We start from the raw sequence: 17,116 nt of genomic DNA on the forward strand, positions 1-17,116 counted from the left end.
GAGCTGGCCCTGCATAATGTATACTTTGTGTGTGGAGATATCTTGAATGCTATCTCAATGAGTTGCCCATGTATGTTATTGAGTTAAAAGGTGGGACTGTTTGACCGCCCCAGGGCAGTTTGGGTCATAAGTCTGGTGTTATGTATAAAATACATATGTTTTGATGTCGCGCTCACATTTCCATCTCGGCTCCGATTTCAGATATGGGGAACTTTGAGGATGGGGACACGTCACAGACCATCTCTCACGGGGACGCCGCAGTCATCGTAGCACCTAGCATCGCCAGCTTCCCACAGCCCCAGGTGACGTGGTTCAGGGACGGCAGGAAGATCCCCCCCAGCAGCCGCATGTAAGTGTCCTGTTTGGGCGTTTACGGTGAGAAATATGCCGGCCTTAAAACATCAAAACATATTAAAACGTATAAATTCAAGAAGCCAATCAGTGACAGGAGTCGTCGGCCAACGAAGGCCAGCAGCAGGGCTGCAGTTTCAAGCTTAGATAAGTGCTTTTTTTCTTTTTTTCTTTAGAAGAAAGCATATTAAAGTACGTTAATGTGTATTTTTTCTTTAGAGGTGGCGTCAGAGACATTAAACTGTCTCTTTAAAGAACCTTTTTTTGTTACCTTTTTACGAAAACAACCTTTTTGTTTGTAACAAATCTGACAAGAAATTAAGCTTGAATAAATGTTCAATATATGTGTGGCTCCAGGGAGATGTCGACCTTGTTTTCCGTGTTCTGATTGGAATTTGGAATTTATTATTAAGACATAGATGAATAATCATTTCACCATCACAAAGAAACAAACAAAAGCTATTATTTACCGGTCTAATTACTGTTTTTTTTTAATGTATTTTTTCTTTGAAGTTCTCTTTCTTTGTGAAAATAAAGAAAAAAACAACTTGTACTGTGTAGTAACAGACGGCGTGACAAATCGTTTGTACCGCACGTAAATTCAAAAAAAAAAATATTAATGGGATTTGTTCATAAGGAGTAATTCTGATATAAAGTGTTAAGAGTGGAGCAATTGGTTGCTATGGCGATTGCACTGCACCAGAACCAATAGCCTTACTGTTGAGCGCCAGGATATGATGTCATATCCCGCCTCTCCGCCCCTTTTAAGGGCATGCAGCGTAGGGTGGAAATGAATGATGGAGGATGTGGTCCTCCTTAGCCCTAATGGGCTTTTTGGGGAGATCAGCAATCTCCTTTTAACCGGCCAATTGAACAATGGCGCCACAGGGAGCCCGATGGTTTAAGAAGCCACCCCGTGGCCACCACTGGCTTTCTTCATGACTTTGTGACCTATTCATAAGATAAAGTTACACATATATATACTGAGTAAAGCATTTAGAGGAAGAATGTTTTTTTTAGGTCCATAAATGCAGTTTTATATAGATTTTCAGTAGTTTCAGTACAGATAATCTTCTGCAAATCAATTTTAACTTAGTTTAGTGAATGAACTTCAAAAGGCCACAGGGGATAAGCAAGAGAGGGCAGAAGCGGGTTTCACGATGACGGTTGGCTTTTACGTCTAAATTTTAACCCAACTGTCATAGAAAAGTATCTCCAACCAATCGCAACCACGTATCCCTAATAGCGACTTAAAAAAATCCCGTCAGAGGGGTTTCACCACCTTGGGACCTTCAAACCTCTGCTAGGTGATGCCAAGGGTTAAATGTCTTAGCGTTAGCCAGTTTTATAGGAGTGCGTGCTGCCGATACCGTAGGGGCATGCTGGCGTTTCGTGTGAAACAAAGAGTTAATCTTTAGAGAATCTTGAGAGTCCTTTCTTCGGGTTCTGCACCCGGTATCTGTAGCTCTCCAGCACCTGTGCCAGAATCCGAGGCGCGCAGGAGCAGGAATGAACCGGTAGAATATTCTGCCTTATCTCTCTAATTGCAGAGAATTATTATCCAGATGATCTGGCAAGAAATCCCCAGCGGATGAGTCTGAGCAGGGAGATATCTGCAGAATGAGAAGCCAGGAGTCCACGCTAGGAAGGGGATCAGGGCAATGAGCATGGAGACAGAAATGTCTGATATCCGGCTGCTTGAAATGTGGGTTTCAGAAGCTTGGATTGAGATTAGTTGAGTTTATCTGGGTAGCAGCAGCTACAGTCCGGGGCAGAGATAAGCGTGGGGGCCTGCCGAGTCCTCATTTAAAACCCCTTTCTATTATTCTGTATGAGAAATAATCCTAACTCCCGGAATTAAATCCTAGTCGCTTTAGGGACATGCTACGCAAGGGTGAACGGGACAGAGGGGTTTGGAGATTTGTGCATAGGGTGCTTAGGACAATTAAAGCCATGTGCTAATTATAGATGCCAAAAAAAAAAAGTTCTGCTGAATATTTCAGGAATGATTTGAAGGGTAAATCTTGGGAAATTAACTTTCACAAAGTACTTGTTGTGGACACAGCAAAGCTTTAAGTGACTATTGTATGCGAAATGAAAGTGATTATTTTGGTCTGACCTCGAGCTGGATCGTGTGACATTTAGGTGCCTCCCACTGCCTCCAAGCTTCACTGTGTTCATCGCTTTATGGCACAATTTAATCGGTCCTGGCCGAGTCTTCTGCCTGATTGAAGAGTGTGGTCCGTTCCACCTGGGAGTTTGTAAAGCAGTCAGCAAAGAGTTTTGCGTCTAAAATATGTCGGTGTTGATCTTATTTTTCAACCTCCATTGTTCCTCTCCGTCCAGAGCCATCACGAAGGACAACACGTTGGTGATCCTATCCAGTGTGGCTCCTGACACCGGACGATACTACGTGCAGGCGGTCAATGACAAAAACGGCGATAACAAGACCAGCCAACCCATCACCCTTACAGTGGAAAGTAAGTGAGAGAGTATCTAGGGTAGAGAGCTACTTAAGGGACTATCTACCTAGGTGGGTCTCTAGAGTAATCAATGTCATCCATGCAACAAGCTTTATTGTCGATCAAATCAACTCCGTCTTCTACCTTTCCGCTTAAATCGAAGCGACGGCAGTTTACGGCATCCCTTTTGCCAAGGTTCTTCACAGAAGTATAAAAGGCACAGAAATACAATGCATCATTTAAGAAACGTCTTTCATTCGAGCTAACCTTCTAGCTGAGGGACTAACAACTCCATGGGACCTCCTCACGGTGATTAGGTTGGAAGCTTTGCAGGTTATAGATGATTTCAGCCAGCAGGATCTTTAGACCGGCACCTGTGTCACATATATAAATATATCAATATATATAATATCTCTACCATATAGCTATAGGAACATGACTCATGTAGAGGTTGACACAGAGGTGAGTGTTTTGACTTAATGGCTCCCCCAGGGTAAAAAGTGAGTATTACGGAGAGACAGAGTGATTTCGAATCAGATCGATAGGGGGGGGGGGCAGCCAAATAAGTGGGGGGGAACCTTAATCCTGACTTTTTCCCAGGCAGGCAGAAAAGCTGCTGATCCAGCATGGGGAGCGATTCCGTGACTGGTTTATCGCAGGCCGGGAGAAACTGCGCAAAAAGAAATTAATGGTCTGTAGCCGGACGCCTCCAGTAATCTAGCAGACCGATAAGTCCTGAGGGGCTGGAGAGGGAGAAGCCGAGGGCATGGAGGCTGACAGCAGTTCTGTCTCTAATTTAGTTTATTTGCGCACTTCTCCTAACCTGTGGCAAGGTTTACACGCTGGGCTGTAGAGCCGGCACAAAGTCTAAAGAAATCAGAAGCGGTAGAAGCCAGTATTGATAGGACTCTGTAGGACTTTTGCATCTGATTAACCAGAATCCTCCTTTTGCAGTGATGGAGGCCCCTAATGCCACTTGTATATCTTAATTTTCGGTTTGCAACCATGGTAATAATGCACTCTGGGTTAACCTCTTCCATTGCTGAGGATGGAACCTTCCCAGAATTCCATTATATTATTAATAAGGCTGGAGTTGAGGTGAACGTCATGGTAGCATCTTGATGGATGTTTCGAGGAGGTCCAAGTCCAAGAGACCAAAGACTAAAATCTACATGGCATTCGATGACCCTGCGGGATATAATAATATTTCAGGTTCTGAAGGACTCGGAGCGTAACAGCTTGTTTCATTTTTAATAAAGATATTTACATTATTTCATTAAAATTGTCTGCAACAGGTACGGGGTACCAACAACCTCCCGGAGGACATGTGTTATGCCAGAAGGTTGTCACCGCTTTCTTAGTTGTTTTGTACTTGATCATACGACTGCCATCTTTTAGTGGCCGGCTGTTAAGTTGGGAAATGAGGCTTTGGGTTCATGTTCTGGCCAAAAACACAGGGAGGGCGGTGGAGGGGCGTGAAGTCCAAACTAATCTCCTACTCGTTGCACCGCAGAGTCAGCAAAACGCAGAGTATACTCCATGGGATTTACTGCAAATTGAGCGGGTCCGCTATCCAGACAAAAGGTCTGAAAAAAGCATCATTTCCATTATTTGTGCTGTCAAAGGGAGAGAAATGTATTCAATGGCTTTTAGTAAAAGGTTAAGATCCGGGTGCCAAACCTACTATATGTCTGCTGTGAACAGCAGTTTCCCTTTAACAGTTACCAGTAACTATCGCAGGTTTTTCTGATTTTATTCTCTTTTAAAGGAACAGTCTTTCCATTTTCTATATCTTCTGCCTTAACTGAAATCTGTTATTCCTCCCCATGAAGCTTTACCCTACTCGTTTAACTTGATTAGCCATGGACAGATTCCAGCAGGGGCCAACCCTTCGGCTTTACTTTTAGGGGAGAATGTATTAGTTGCACACAAACATGCATTAAACCTGGCACTGTAGCTTGTTCACAATCCTCCCTGATCCCTAAGAAGAAGAAACGGACATTAATACCCCCCCAAGACCGAACTCTACATCACAAGTCACTTAGAGCTAACCACTTATATGTCTGAAACCAAATATTTTAATGTAATGTTCCCTCTTTTTGCCTTTCAGATGTGGGAGGTCCAGCTGATCCCATCGCTCCCACCATCATCATATCGCCCCAGAATACCAGCGTTGTGGCAGGAACCTCTGAAGTCACATTGGAGTGTGTGGCCAACGCTAGGTGAGTTTGGTTGCCACTCTCCGTCTTTATACTTTCACCCTTTTTGTGCCTTTTTAATCTCAACCTTGTTCTCTTTACCTGTATTCACTAAACCAAGTGTAAGCCTTCACAACTTTTCTGCTCGTCCCCATTCTTCTCTCTTTCACTCTGCCTTAATGTCCTTCTTCTATGGTCTTCTCGTTTCAGGCCACTCATCAAACTAAACATTGTCTGGAAGAAGGATGGAGTTCTCATTTCCAGCGGGGTGGGAGAATACGGACGGCGTCTTACAATCCTAAACCCAACTGTGAGCGACGCTGGGTATTATTCTTGTGAAGCAACTCTTCGGAGCAGCAGTGTGCCACCTGTCACCGCTGGGGCCTTCTTGACCGTTCTCGGTGAGAATTAAACCCATCCGCACAATGATGACTTGCTACATTTCTCTGGGATTTGGTCTCCATTACATAATTAGGTTTTCCCAAACCAGGGTTCTTCTGTCTCTTCTAAAGAAAAATATGGTTCAGACGTTTCGGGGTGCTTAGAATCATACTACATCTCCTCTACAAAAAACATGGTGACAGGACATTCCAGATTTTTGTTTTGTTGGAGATGTCTCTGGAGGCAGCTTTACCAAGACTTTTTACAACACTATGCCTAACTGGTAGCTATTTAGGTAATTCTGCAACTTATTTAGAAGAACGACACATTACAATTACGCAATTTCATTTATAAACCCATTTCCTGCTGTTTCTATGCACATTATCGGGGCTTTTAGGGCTGTAGAACCCTGTGAGACCCTCATACCCAACAAACATTCCGAGCTCCTCAAAAAGAGGAGCATCAGGGGAGCAAAAAGGGCAGATTGAGTTGTGTAGCGGTATTATGACATGATGCAGGACCTCAGATTTACTAATGTACGAGACGTATCCCGTAGACAGTGCGAGTTTCCAGACTTTCGCATTTTGTTTTGTTTTGGAGATCTGTACATTTTCATAAGAGGACCTCTTGAAGACCTGGTTGATAAGCCCTGTGACTGTTCATTAGCGATGTCTGTTAGCAGCAATATTTTTTGGGAGTCCTGTTTGGGAGAGAAAAAACATTATTCATTCTTTAATCTACCCACACTTGCATTAATAAATTTTTTACCGTTTCCACTTTTTTTTTGTTCTCATTCTCGATGAAAATACGAGCGTTCTTTTCGCCGGCACACAATTTGCGAGCGCCGTTTTATTTCTTGAAGTCGGCCCTGATGAGATTCCAATCATTTTTTGCGAAGAAAACACTCTTTCCATCTTCTAAATCCCCCTGTTCGCGGGGAATAATAACACTAAAATTTTCGAATACCACTTCACGGGGCGCGTTGGGCACACGGGCTGCGCTGAAGCAGGAAAAATCTATTATAAGCAGATCCAACGAAATTTCGTACGGATGCATTCAGTTTGTCCTTTTGGCTGCGGCTGATAATAGCTACGCACCCCTTAGAGAAAGAGAGGTTATGTTCCGCCATCCACGAGTAAATGGTTGTGTTATTGTACGTGTTACGGTTTAGCAGATAAGTCCTCTTGAGCGAGCGTCAGCTCCTCGCATCTCAGAGAGCCAGAGGGCTTGCTTTACTAATGGGCAGAGCGAGCAGTTGGATTTTGCCTTATTGAAGCTTACGGTGCATAAGAGCTTGATTTGAACTGGGCATTTAAAGCAGAGCGCCAAATAGTGCTAGAGCCCATAGGATGGTGGATACGTGGGACAGCCTCACAGCAGAAGTGGTAGAGGGTAATACAGCGAGGGGATTTAAACATGCATGGGATAGGCGATAAGATGAGACCAACAAGGTTTGAGTCTTTACAGCAACGAGCAGACTAGATGATCCGAAAATTCCATCACTGTATTAGCTCTACCCCATTTGCTGGGAGGCTGTTCCGCTTGTCTACTACCCTCTCAGTAAAGCCATAGCGGCTTTAAATCCTGCACTGTAGAAGTAGAAAGCAGCATTTCCAATATGCACAGAGCTTCCTCTCTGTATGCACCAGGGATTCCGCTACTGTCCGTTCCAATTATCCGTGCGCGGACAGAACCCAATGCCGTCAGTGACGCGTGGCAGCCTCCGCTGGGTTCTTAATTGATTACAACTCAGTAATTGAGACACATTTCTAATTAGCAAATCCCTGTTGCTTACCGAATTACAAAATACAATATTATCATGGAGGAGAAAAATATATATTTGCATGACATGTACACAGCCCTCCGCTAATCTGATTTACACGTGTAATATGCATGTTGTGTATGCGCATATTTACAGATTTGGCTAAGCAGCCAGGACTTGTCAATATTGGTTTTTGTCATATATTCAGACTCCCCACCATCCAACCTCTGCGGATTTCCCTTTAACGTTATTTCCTTTGCACATATCAGGAAAAATACCGACTATTGTCGCCTAATTCCCATTATAGAAATAGAATGTTTCTACATTTATATCGCAATATTGTTACATTAAACAGGGCAAAACTATTGGGCTTTTTTTTGGGGGGGGGGGCGAAAGGTACGTATGTTAAATATTATTTATCTTGACGTGATTGTGGTTCTTTATGTCATTTAGGATTTTACATTTACTTAAAATGTATTTATAATATCGGCTGCTACCTTCCATATCCATAACTGGAAAGGCATTTTTATTTTCCCAAGGGGGCTATAGCTGGGGGGCAAGCACTTGCAGGACCTATTTTAGGTGGATTTGTGCCTTATTTATGCTGCATTTATTTATTTTTTCATTTAAATTTATATAATTTGCTACAGTTTAAATATACTTTATTGTTGATTTTTATATAAATACATTTTAATTATGAATTATTATTTATTATTTATATAAGTAAAAAAAATATAGATTCGGAAATGTTTTGAGGGGTGAAATAATTTTCATACTTTAAAAGGAGAACTACCACATTCCAGATGACATACAACATACTGTATTCATCATATCTTTGTTTTCTTTTCGCCGATATATTATTATAAACATTTCCTGTATTTTTTTCTTAATAAATATATTATATTTTCACATATGTATATATATCATATTATGTTTATTATTATTATTATTATTATTATTATTATATATTATGTTGTTTTTTTTTATTATATCGTATTTATCTTGACACCATATCAGGTTTGTAATTACCGTCTCAGTCTAAAATAGGATTAATGTGATGTTCTATACTGGCAGAGCATTGTGGGTTGCTCCCCTGTTGCTTACCCCTTGATCTACAAGGTGATACTGTAGCATTATTTATTAAAGGAGAAGATGCTGTGCCTGGCTCAAAAAAAAAACCAAGCAGTCCAGTTAAATAATATTGTTTTTCGAAGGGCATTATTTTTATATGTATTACATGTTGTTTAACGTTAATCAAACAATGTTACGCAGTTTAGTAGAACCCTACATGTCAGTAATTATCTGTTACTAACTGAAGCATCGATGTTGATATTAGTCACAATTATTGACCTAATCTTTTTTCTTTTTTTTCAGAGCCTCCTCAGTTTGTGAAGGAACCAGAGAGACACCTAACAGCCGAGATGGAGAAGGTGGTAGAGATTCCTTGCCAAGCCAAGGGTAAGTTTGCGGAATAGACTGGTAATCATGGAATATTTGGTTTGATAGTAGCTACTAAGCCACAGGTAGCTGGTGAAAGTAGAACATAGAACTTCAAGCATTTTCCTTGATTCTCTCACCAACTTCTAACCTAGGACCTCCTAGGACCTCCAGCTCTTGAAGAGAATCCCACTCTTCGTTGATGCTTTTGTCAACCTCTAATCTAGATCTTCTTGGGTGCTAAAGATAATTCCACTCTTTAGTGAGTCCATTTGTATAACAGTATATGTTCACGTGGCAGTAATAATCTCCGAAGTACAAGGTAGCAATTAGCTACTGGTGCTGTATATATAATTACTCTGAGAAGGGAGAGACAGCCCCTCCAGCAGTTAGAAAAATAAATTGTCTTTTCCTATAGAAGGGACGCCTTAGTCTCTGAGAGATAATTTAATATGCTCCGCTATGTTAAGTACCCAGGAGACATTACTTGTTAGATACCATGTGGATTTTTCTCTTCAGCTGGCAAATTTCATTGCATACTTTCCTATTATTGCATTCCCTCAATCTTTCTTTCCTTAATTTGTCTCTCTTTGGGTCTAACCTCTTTCTTGTAAAGGTTATATCCCTTGATTCATCTCTCACTAATAAATATTGACTCTAGATTAGCATTTAATAAAGACAGTGGGTTTAATGTAATAGATTCGGCAGAATTCATTAGAGTTGAGTATAGGGAGGAATAGGAAAGAGGACCAGGTCTCCATAGCTAATAATATTTTGTGACTCGATATCAGTTGTCCAAGAGTCTGTGTTGGCTCCATCCAGAACCCATGGAGTGGCCCTTAATCCCATCCTGAACAATCACATTTTCAGGTATCCTAAAATACAAAAAAAAATCATTGCAGCTATCAAGACAAAATCAAAAGGAGAGGCAGTAGAACATTCAAACGTTTCATTTACCAGTCTGGCCCCTTCAATGAAACTTTCACTTACGTTCTTCATATTTTTTGCCAATGGGCCATGTGTTAAGGGAGATTGAGTTTCAGGCTTTGTTAGACACTCCTGCTTACCCTAAACCGGAAATAAGTGGGAGCTAAAAAAGACGTACAGGACCTTCCGATTCCATATGAGTGGAGAACTTCTTACATCATCCTACCTATCTTTACTTTTCAGTTTATCTTCCTTTCCCTAATGACACTTCACCGCTATCTTGTCCACGTTCCAGGTGTTCCTCCACCCACCATATCATGGTACAAGGACGCAGCTCTGATTGATCTCCGTAAAGACGCCCGATTCCGACTGGTCGGACCGGGCAACCTGAGGATAAGCGGGTTGATGCCAGAAGACACGGGGATGTTCCAGTGCTTTGCCCGTAATAACGCCGGAGAGGTGCAAACTTCCACTTACCTGGCTGTCACCAGTAAGTCCATTCCTCCAGATTCCCTCATTCTGTAACCGCTAAGCTATTAAAAGTCTATATTCTGGAACAGATGAGCGCGGAGCCAGAAAGCTCATGGTTAAGGACGGTAATATCAGAGTTAGTCATTAACGAAGCTGTTAAGGCAGATCTCATTTTAACAAAAAACTGTTGTTTATGAGAATTTTACATTCATTATTAGAGCATAAAAATGCTCTCGCATTAATACATTTATTAAATGCTCAGAGATTTAACCAATTGCTGACCTCCTCCCAGCTTCAAGTTGTCGTCAACTGGGTCCATGATGATTTCTCCTGCTGCAAGTTAAAGAGGAAACATAGGTCTGAGACATTGGAATCTGTTCACTAAAGGGGGAGTTAGCAGGGGAGTCAATGTTTCAATTTATTGACTTCACTCTATATTATGAAGGGCCATCACCAATAAACGTCTGCCTCTTCTCTCCTAATAACTCGAATAATCTCCAATGAGTTGTATTCACCCCAGTTTATAAGAAGGGTATATGTTGGTTTAAAATTCTAAAATTTCAAATACCCCAAGATAAGAGTTTCTGATGTTCTATCTAAAAAATTATTGGGCCCCCGTACACAGTTGTTTTATGCTCTGTTTATGTGCTTGTTCACTTTGTATCTAAGCTGTCATTTGTGTCCAACTATAGGTATTGCTCCAAACATCACAAAAGGGCCCCTCGACAGCACAGTGATTGACGGCACTGCCGTGGTTCTGCAGTGCGAGACGTCAGGGGCCCCGCGTCCAGCCATAACCTGGCAGAAAGGTAAGATACCAAAATCAAAGAGCAGGCATATTTTTTGCATGACTTTGGACACTGATGGATGGTCATTGCTGGGAAAGATATCAGTTGTGTTATCTAATCTCAGCTATATTTATAGAGGGGGGGGGATAAAGTGGAGGGGTTGTCGGTTTCAGACAGTATGTGAATAATGTGCTGCAGTCTATGAATGATATTCAGGGACTATGGGCGGTAATCAGTGTGGGAATGATAGGTACCATGTGAATGATTTATAATATAAGCCTCTGTGAACGGTACACAGTTCTCCCCTGTCACTGGCTCTTAGAAACCACATGAAACCCCCAAAGACTATTTGACTTTACCTAAATGATGATTATGTTTTGCTACAATAGTCGGTGTATGGATAATACACAAGTACAGCAATCCCAGACCCAGTGTGTGTGAATGGTATGCAAGTAATCCCAGATCTTGTGTGGATGAATCATATGCATGTAATCCAAGACCCTGTGTGTATGAATGGTATGCAGGTAATCCCATATTTTGTGTGTATGAATGATATGCATCTAATCCCAGACCCTGTGTAGATGAATCGTAAACAGGTAATCCCAGACCCTGTTTGTATAAATGACAGGATGGGCAGAGAAGGGGTTAAGATGTTTTAGAAGTGCAGCTTGTCAGTGCTAACACACTCCTGGCCATTCAGCCTCAAATATATATAAACCTTTTCCCATCTCTAAAGATGTCTAAATGTGATAACGGTTCTGATCTGTCTGCGTTATTGATGTCTCTTGTGTATGTTCGCGAGTCCTTTTAAGGCTTCAGAATGAGATCGAGGATCGGGATGGATGCTGTAAATTCACAAGGTGGGGGTGGGGTGACAGGGAGCTTCATCGGAACTCCGGGAATAAAGTCGGAACTCCGGGTCGTATTATATATATGTGTGTGTGTATACACAAACAGATGCACACGGATACATACATCTAAGGGTGGTAACCAGCCTGTGTTTCGGTAATCGGAACCATGGCAACTGGAATATCTTTAAACCTTCCAAATTCGTGGAAAATTTAACCTCTTCATCCAAAACCAAGATGTGACATTGAGACTATAAGAGCTTTAAACTCTTTGCAGCACATTGACTGTCGTCATCTCTGAGTAAATGGCGGATTATTATACGTTAAAGAGCTGGTGGTTCTATGATGTTTTAGCAGAAAAGTTACAAATACAGTTTGCCTGTGATTTCTGGGGTCATCCAGTTGGTGATGGCGAGGCCGGGGTCTTTTTCCTCGTTATATCATGTCCTCTCTTGTAGGTGATCAGATCCTGGCCAGTGGATCAGTCCAGATCCCACGATTCACCCTCTTAGAGTCGGGAAGCCTGCTCATCAGCCCCACTCACATATCGGACATGGGAACCTACACCTGCACCGCCACCAACTCCAGGGGTGCCGACGATGCGTCCGCCGACATTATCGTGTGGGGTAAGAAATGAACCTTCTCAGACTAAGAAAGATTCTAGTTTGGGTGAAAACGACAGACGCTGCAGGGTGGTGGACACTGAGACATATTTCTTAGGAGCCACTGTGGGTCATGGTGCTACATGTAGAGCAGTCACAAAATCATCCAAGTGGTTTCCATGGCGACTGCTCCACATTGAGAACTTTGCTTCAGAATCACTCTTTATCAATATCGTCCTGTGGAACGTTATACGCTTGGTGGTTGCCAAGTGACCACGTCAGTGATGCCAGGTGACCATTTTGGTGCTGCCAGGTTACCATGACAACTCTGGAAACCGTCCCTCGTACGAGAACTGTTCTGATTAAATTTGGCTTTGAGAAAAACTGTAATTATATCATGTCATGTCGAGTAACTAAAGACCAGAAGCCTGTGGGGAGCATCAATTTTAACACACGAGGAGTGACGGGTCCGGAGATATTTGTCTTTCACAAAATTGGAAAGACTGGGTGTCAGGAGCAGTCACGATCACAAACACTCGTACATTCTAAAGCTGCAGAAAGATTTTTTAACTGTTAACCCTTATATTTTTTTCACTCTGTTTTATAACCATCGTTTAATTGTTTGGATTTTGGCTCCTTTGTCTACCCGTCACCTATAAATCTCTCTCTAAAGAGTGCAGACTGATAGGCAGGGAGATCGCGTGAAGGAGCGTTCCTTGGCGGCCAGGTCACCTGACCTCTGCATGACTCACGTGACCCGCGCCTACGTGTGTCCGCTCATTGGCTTGCAGTTTAGAGTTTGGCAAGTCTTGGAATGAACGCAGGCATATAGTGTGTCCGGGGGGGCTATCGTAGGAGTCGGGGGAAGGACCAGCAGCACGGATCTGAGATCTGAATCAAAGACAACCTCGATTATAAGACATTTTTTCCAGATTCCATAGCTACATTTGGTTAGTCCATAGAAAGTAGCGTGGCCGGTAGTTCTGCTCATAGAAGTACTCCTTTTAAATAGATCTTTTTATTGCGTGTATATATTTATTTAAAGACAGACACATTTTGGAGCTACATACAGACAACCAACAAACCTTTCCGACGCGGCGCGGCGCTTTGCTCGCAAACCCAGGAGGATGTCACAGTGCCGCCGCTTTTAGATTTCACACATGCAGGTAGCAGGTGGTGCGCGTTTTCTTCTTTATTCCCCAGCCTAGCAACTGCGGAACAATTTCTACTTCTCGAGCCACGATGGAATGAAGTGTCTCGATCAGAAATATGATTGTTTTGAAGGCGAGACAAAAGAAATGGAGCTTTACATGTCTTGAGATAAAGTGCTGTGACCTTCTCCGTAAACGTTGGACAATAAATCACACGATACGAGTCTCCCCCCCCCCCCGTTGTCCTCCAGAAAGGGTTAAGCGAGTCTCAGGGAGCTGTTTCTTGGCCATGGATACAATGTGCCGTTGGATTCTTTGTGTTCTATTGTCTTCTTCCCCAAGCCTCTCACAATCACAATGCTTCAGCTGATCTTTGCACATTGTGTCTGATGACAGAAGGAAAATTAGCTTGTCCTGTGACTTTATCTTCAAGACAACACAAGATACAAGGGCGAGTTAGGAGCCCATCAAGCCCGTCTTTCATGTTTCTGGTGAAAAGAACATGTTGATGAGTGTTAGGTGGCGCGGTCAGTCCAGATATTACCCGCCATAAAGCTGGAAGGGGTTTGGTGGGGATGCGTTAATCTGCCGCCAGCCTCGCTTGCAAATAAACTGCTTATTTAATGTGGTTCTGCTTCTATTAGAGGAGTCATTTAATTCGAGTGTAATGGAGGAAGGAAACAGAAATGAGAAGGAAACAGGGAATAACTTGGGACATGGGTGTTAAATATGAGTCTAAAAGATGGTAAAGGGGAGCGTAAGAGACAGGAGGGGAGGGGGAGAGGCAGTAAAGAGGGGTGAGTGTGAGAGAAAGGTGGTGAGGGAGGATATAGTGGACAAAAGACAGTAGTTGAGTAGAGAGGAAGCTAATGGTCCATGGAGCCAGTGGGTGAGTGAGTGAGTCTCAAGAAGTGGGGTTGAGATGATGTGGATGATGGTGACGGAAAGTTTCATGATCAAGAGCAAGCAGATGAGCAAATTTTGCGTTGGGAGTGAGGAGAGGACTATTTATGATAGAAAAGGGGGGGGGCAGAAATACATATTTATCATTACAGATTGGCGGTGACCAAATAGTCAATGTTTATAGATTTTTATCTTTATTCTTTCAGCTCGAACGCGCATCATCAATCCTCCTACAGACCAGAGCGTAATTAAAGGGACCAAAGCTTCCATGTCGTGCGGCGTGTCACATGATCCCAGCGTGGCCATCAGGCAAGTCACAGTTTGTCGCCCCCTTTATTACATCGTAGCCATAGCATAGCGTAGCCATTGTAAAAAGTTTGTCTCATATCTTCTGTAGCTTTTGGTACAAAACTGCTCTTGTTTCTGGCACTTTATGAATTTGCATCTTAGGAAATTTTACATAGAGGTCAGATTTAGGCGGATTTAGAGCTTTTCATTAGGAAAAAGCATTAAAGGTTGACATTAAGAGAAAGAGTGAGAGAGCTTGAGTGAGTGAGAATGAGAGTGAAAGAGCGTGAGTGAGAATGAGAGTGAAAGAGTGCAAGAATGAGAGTAAGTAAGTGCGTAAGAGTGAGTGAGAGGGGGCGTGAGTAAAAGTGGTTCAGAGTGTAAGGGAGTTAGTGTGAGTGGGAATGCCATTTTAAAGTGGGGTGTAAGGGCTGCCAAATACTCTTAGGAATCCCCAACTTCATTCCTCTCCCGTCACCATCGCTTTTATCTTTCTGTAGAGGAACGAAGCAACGATTCCTACGGGGGCTCAAATCAGCTGTAATTTAGGGTCACGAATTCCTTAACCAGACCATAGCTCAAGAGGACCCGAGCCTAATTAACACAATCTTATCTCTCTTTTTTTTTCTATTTCACCCTTAAATAACGAGAGAAAATTAAACATTCCTAATTGGTTGCTGACAGCGGGAGGGGAGAGAAAACCCACAGTGAACTCCGTGAAAAATTTAATAGGAGTTAAAAAATTAATCTTACTTAACTTCATCCGTGGTGAATATTTTATTGGTCGATATTAATTCCCATGTCTACAGCATATGTATCATTTCAAGCAGAAACTTCTCCCGGTGCATTCCGGGACGTCGGTGTGATTGAAAGGGTGGGCGAGGGATCCTGGCAGACAGAATAAATGTAACCCTTACATCTTCAGAGAGAACCCTATTCTTTATGCAATACCCTATTTTGTATTATCATACATCATTATCTTTTGTTGCCCAAAACCTCCTCCTTCAAGCTATTAATATTTTATTTTGTAATTTTTTATTTAATAGTTACTGTAGAAGAAAAGGTTTCTTGTCACTGTGCGAATTTGGTATTTTTTCCCTTGTTTTGAAATCTTTTTCTTTTACAATGAATGTCACCCCCCCCCATCCCACCAGTGCTAAGTATTACTAAGTACGTGACGCATTTGCTTTTTTTCCCCTATAAGTGGCAATGAAGCCTAAAGAGAAAATTCTGATACATTAAGTGGAACTTCACAAAAACTGCTAATTCCATCTTTGGAGTTCTGTAAAATGGAGGGGGGGGGGCTCGTTTAGGTCAACTCATGCATGAGAGTCAAACGGTTCCACAAGTAACCCAAACAAACTCAACACACACTTACTTTAGCTCAGAAGATAAACTTCCACTTATATACTAGACTCTTATATACCTAAACTGGTTATTATGTACAGCTCAGTATACCATTATGTATAAATCCTGGGATACTGGGCCATATTTTGGGCAAAATGGGCATTTTTATGTAGAATTCTGATCATTCCATTAGTTGTAGGGTGGCAACATTGACCATGTTTTCCAGGACACACTTTTCACATGGTACTGACACATGGCTCATGGAAAGTTCATGTCTGTTGGTTTAAAGATGCCACATATCGCAGGGGGCAGCACTTGACATGTGCCCGTCAATAACACGGAAAACATGGCTGATGCCACTTGACATGGCTATCACTCTCGTTGGTTGCAGTAGAGGTTCCTCTAGGTGTATCACCTTGACTCAGTATTGGTCCAGTTAGGGCTTTGTAAACACCATGGGCACCATGCGCTGACCTTTCCTGTCTTACCCCAGGTACTCATGGGAGAAAGATGGCGTCCCTATTAACTTAGAGAATTCTCCAAGGATCCAGCTGGACAAGAACGGCACCCTGCAAATCTCGCAGACGTGGTCCGGGGATATTGGAACGTATACCTGCCGCGTCCTATCCGTGGGAGGAAATGACTCCAGAAATGCGCACCTGCGGGTCAGGTATAGGCATTCTTTTTTTACTCCTACTTTCCAGCGAGGGTCAGATGTAATTAAAGTGCAGCTTCATAAATACCGCCTCGATTAAACAAAATAGCATTCGAGAGCATTATGCTAATTTTTTTTCCATGAGTCAGTACAATACCTTCAATGTTGGGATCTAAAACACTAGGGAAATTTGCAAAAAATCTATTAAAATGTTAATTTTTAGGACTCGTTGCTGGCTGCTTGATATCCCAACTTTGGGGATGTGCCAGATATGTGTATTGTGATATCTCCACGTCCTGTTTGTACTTAAAGTACCGTTCAAAAGTTTGGGGTCACTGAGCTGTTTTCATGGAAAGTGATAATGGGCCATTGGAACACAGGAGTGATGGGAGTGATTAAGGAGTGATGGGAGTGATAAAGGGCCTCTGTACACCTGTGAAGATATTTAGTTAAAAATAAGTCGTTTCCAGCTATAATAGTCATTTACCCTTCCAGGGTGAACGATGACAGTTTTTGTGATCAGCCGGGGTTTGTTAAAGGAAGAG

The 17,116-nt window shown here is 42.3% G+C and overlaps 1 protein-coding gene across 2 annotated transcripts in view; it reads left to right on the top strand.

Annotated features, from left to right (window-relative positions):
• LOC149278728 (protein sidekick-2-like) overlaps positions 1-17,116 on the top strand; it is an 89,356-nt gene that overhangs the window by 45,523 nt on the left and 26,717 nt on the right. For both annotated transcript variants that reach the window (XM_089501774.1, XM_089501775.1), the window contains 10 exons: positions 202-349; positions 2,698-2,831; positions 4,924-5,035; positions 5,222-5,412; positions 8,529-8,612; positions 9,814-10,008; positions 10,682-10,798; positions 12,084-12,251; positions 14,488-14,590; positions 16,410-16,586. In XM_089501774.1, coding sequence (XP_089357900.1) covers positions 202-349; positions 2,698-2,831; positions 4,924-5,035; positions 5,222-5,412; positions 8,529-8,612; positions 9,814-10,008; positions 10,682-10,798; positions 12,084-12,251; positions 14,488-14,590; positions 16,410-16,586 — 1,429 coding nt within the window. The remainder of the gene's footprint in view (positions 1-201; positions 350-2,697; positions 2,832-4,923; positions 5,036-5,221; positions 5,413-8,528; positions 8,613-9,813; positions 10,009-10,681; positions 10,799-12,083; positions 12,252-14,487; positions 14,591-16,409; positions 16,587-17,116) is intronic.

Source organism: Sceloporus occidentalis, unplaced genomic scaffold (assembly GCF_023333645.1).
Source record: "Sceloporus occidentalis isolate IW3139 unplaced genomic scaffold, rSceOcc1.0.p SCAF_182, whole genome shotgun sequence".
Taxonomy (NCBI): Eukaryota; Metazoa; Chordata; class Lepidosauria; order Squamata; family Phrynosomatidae; genus Sceloporus; species Sceloporus occidentalis.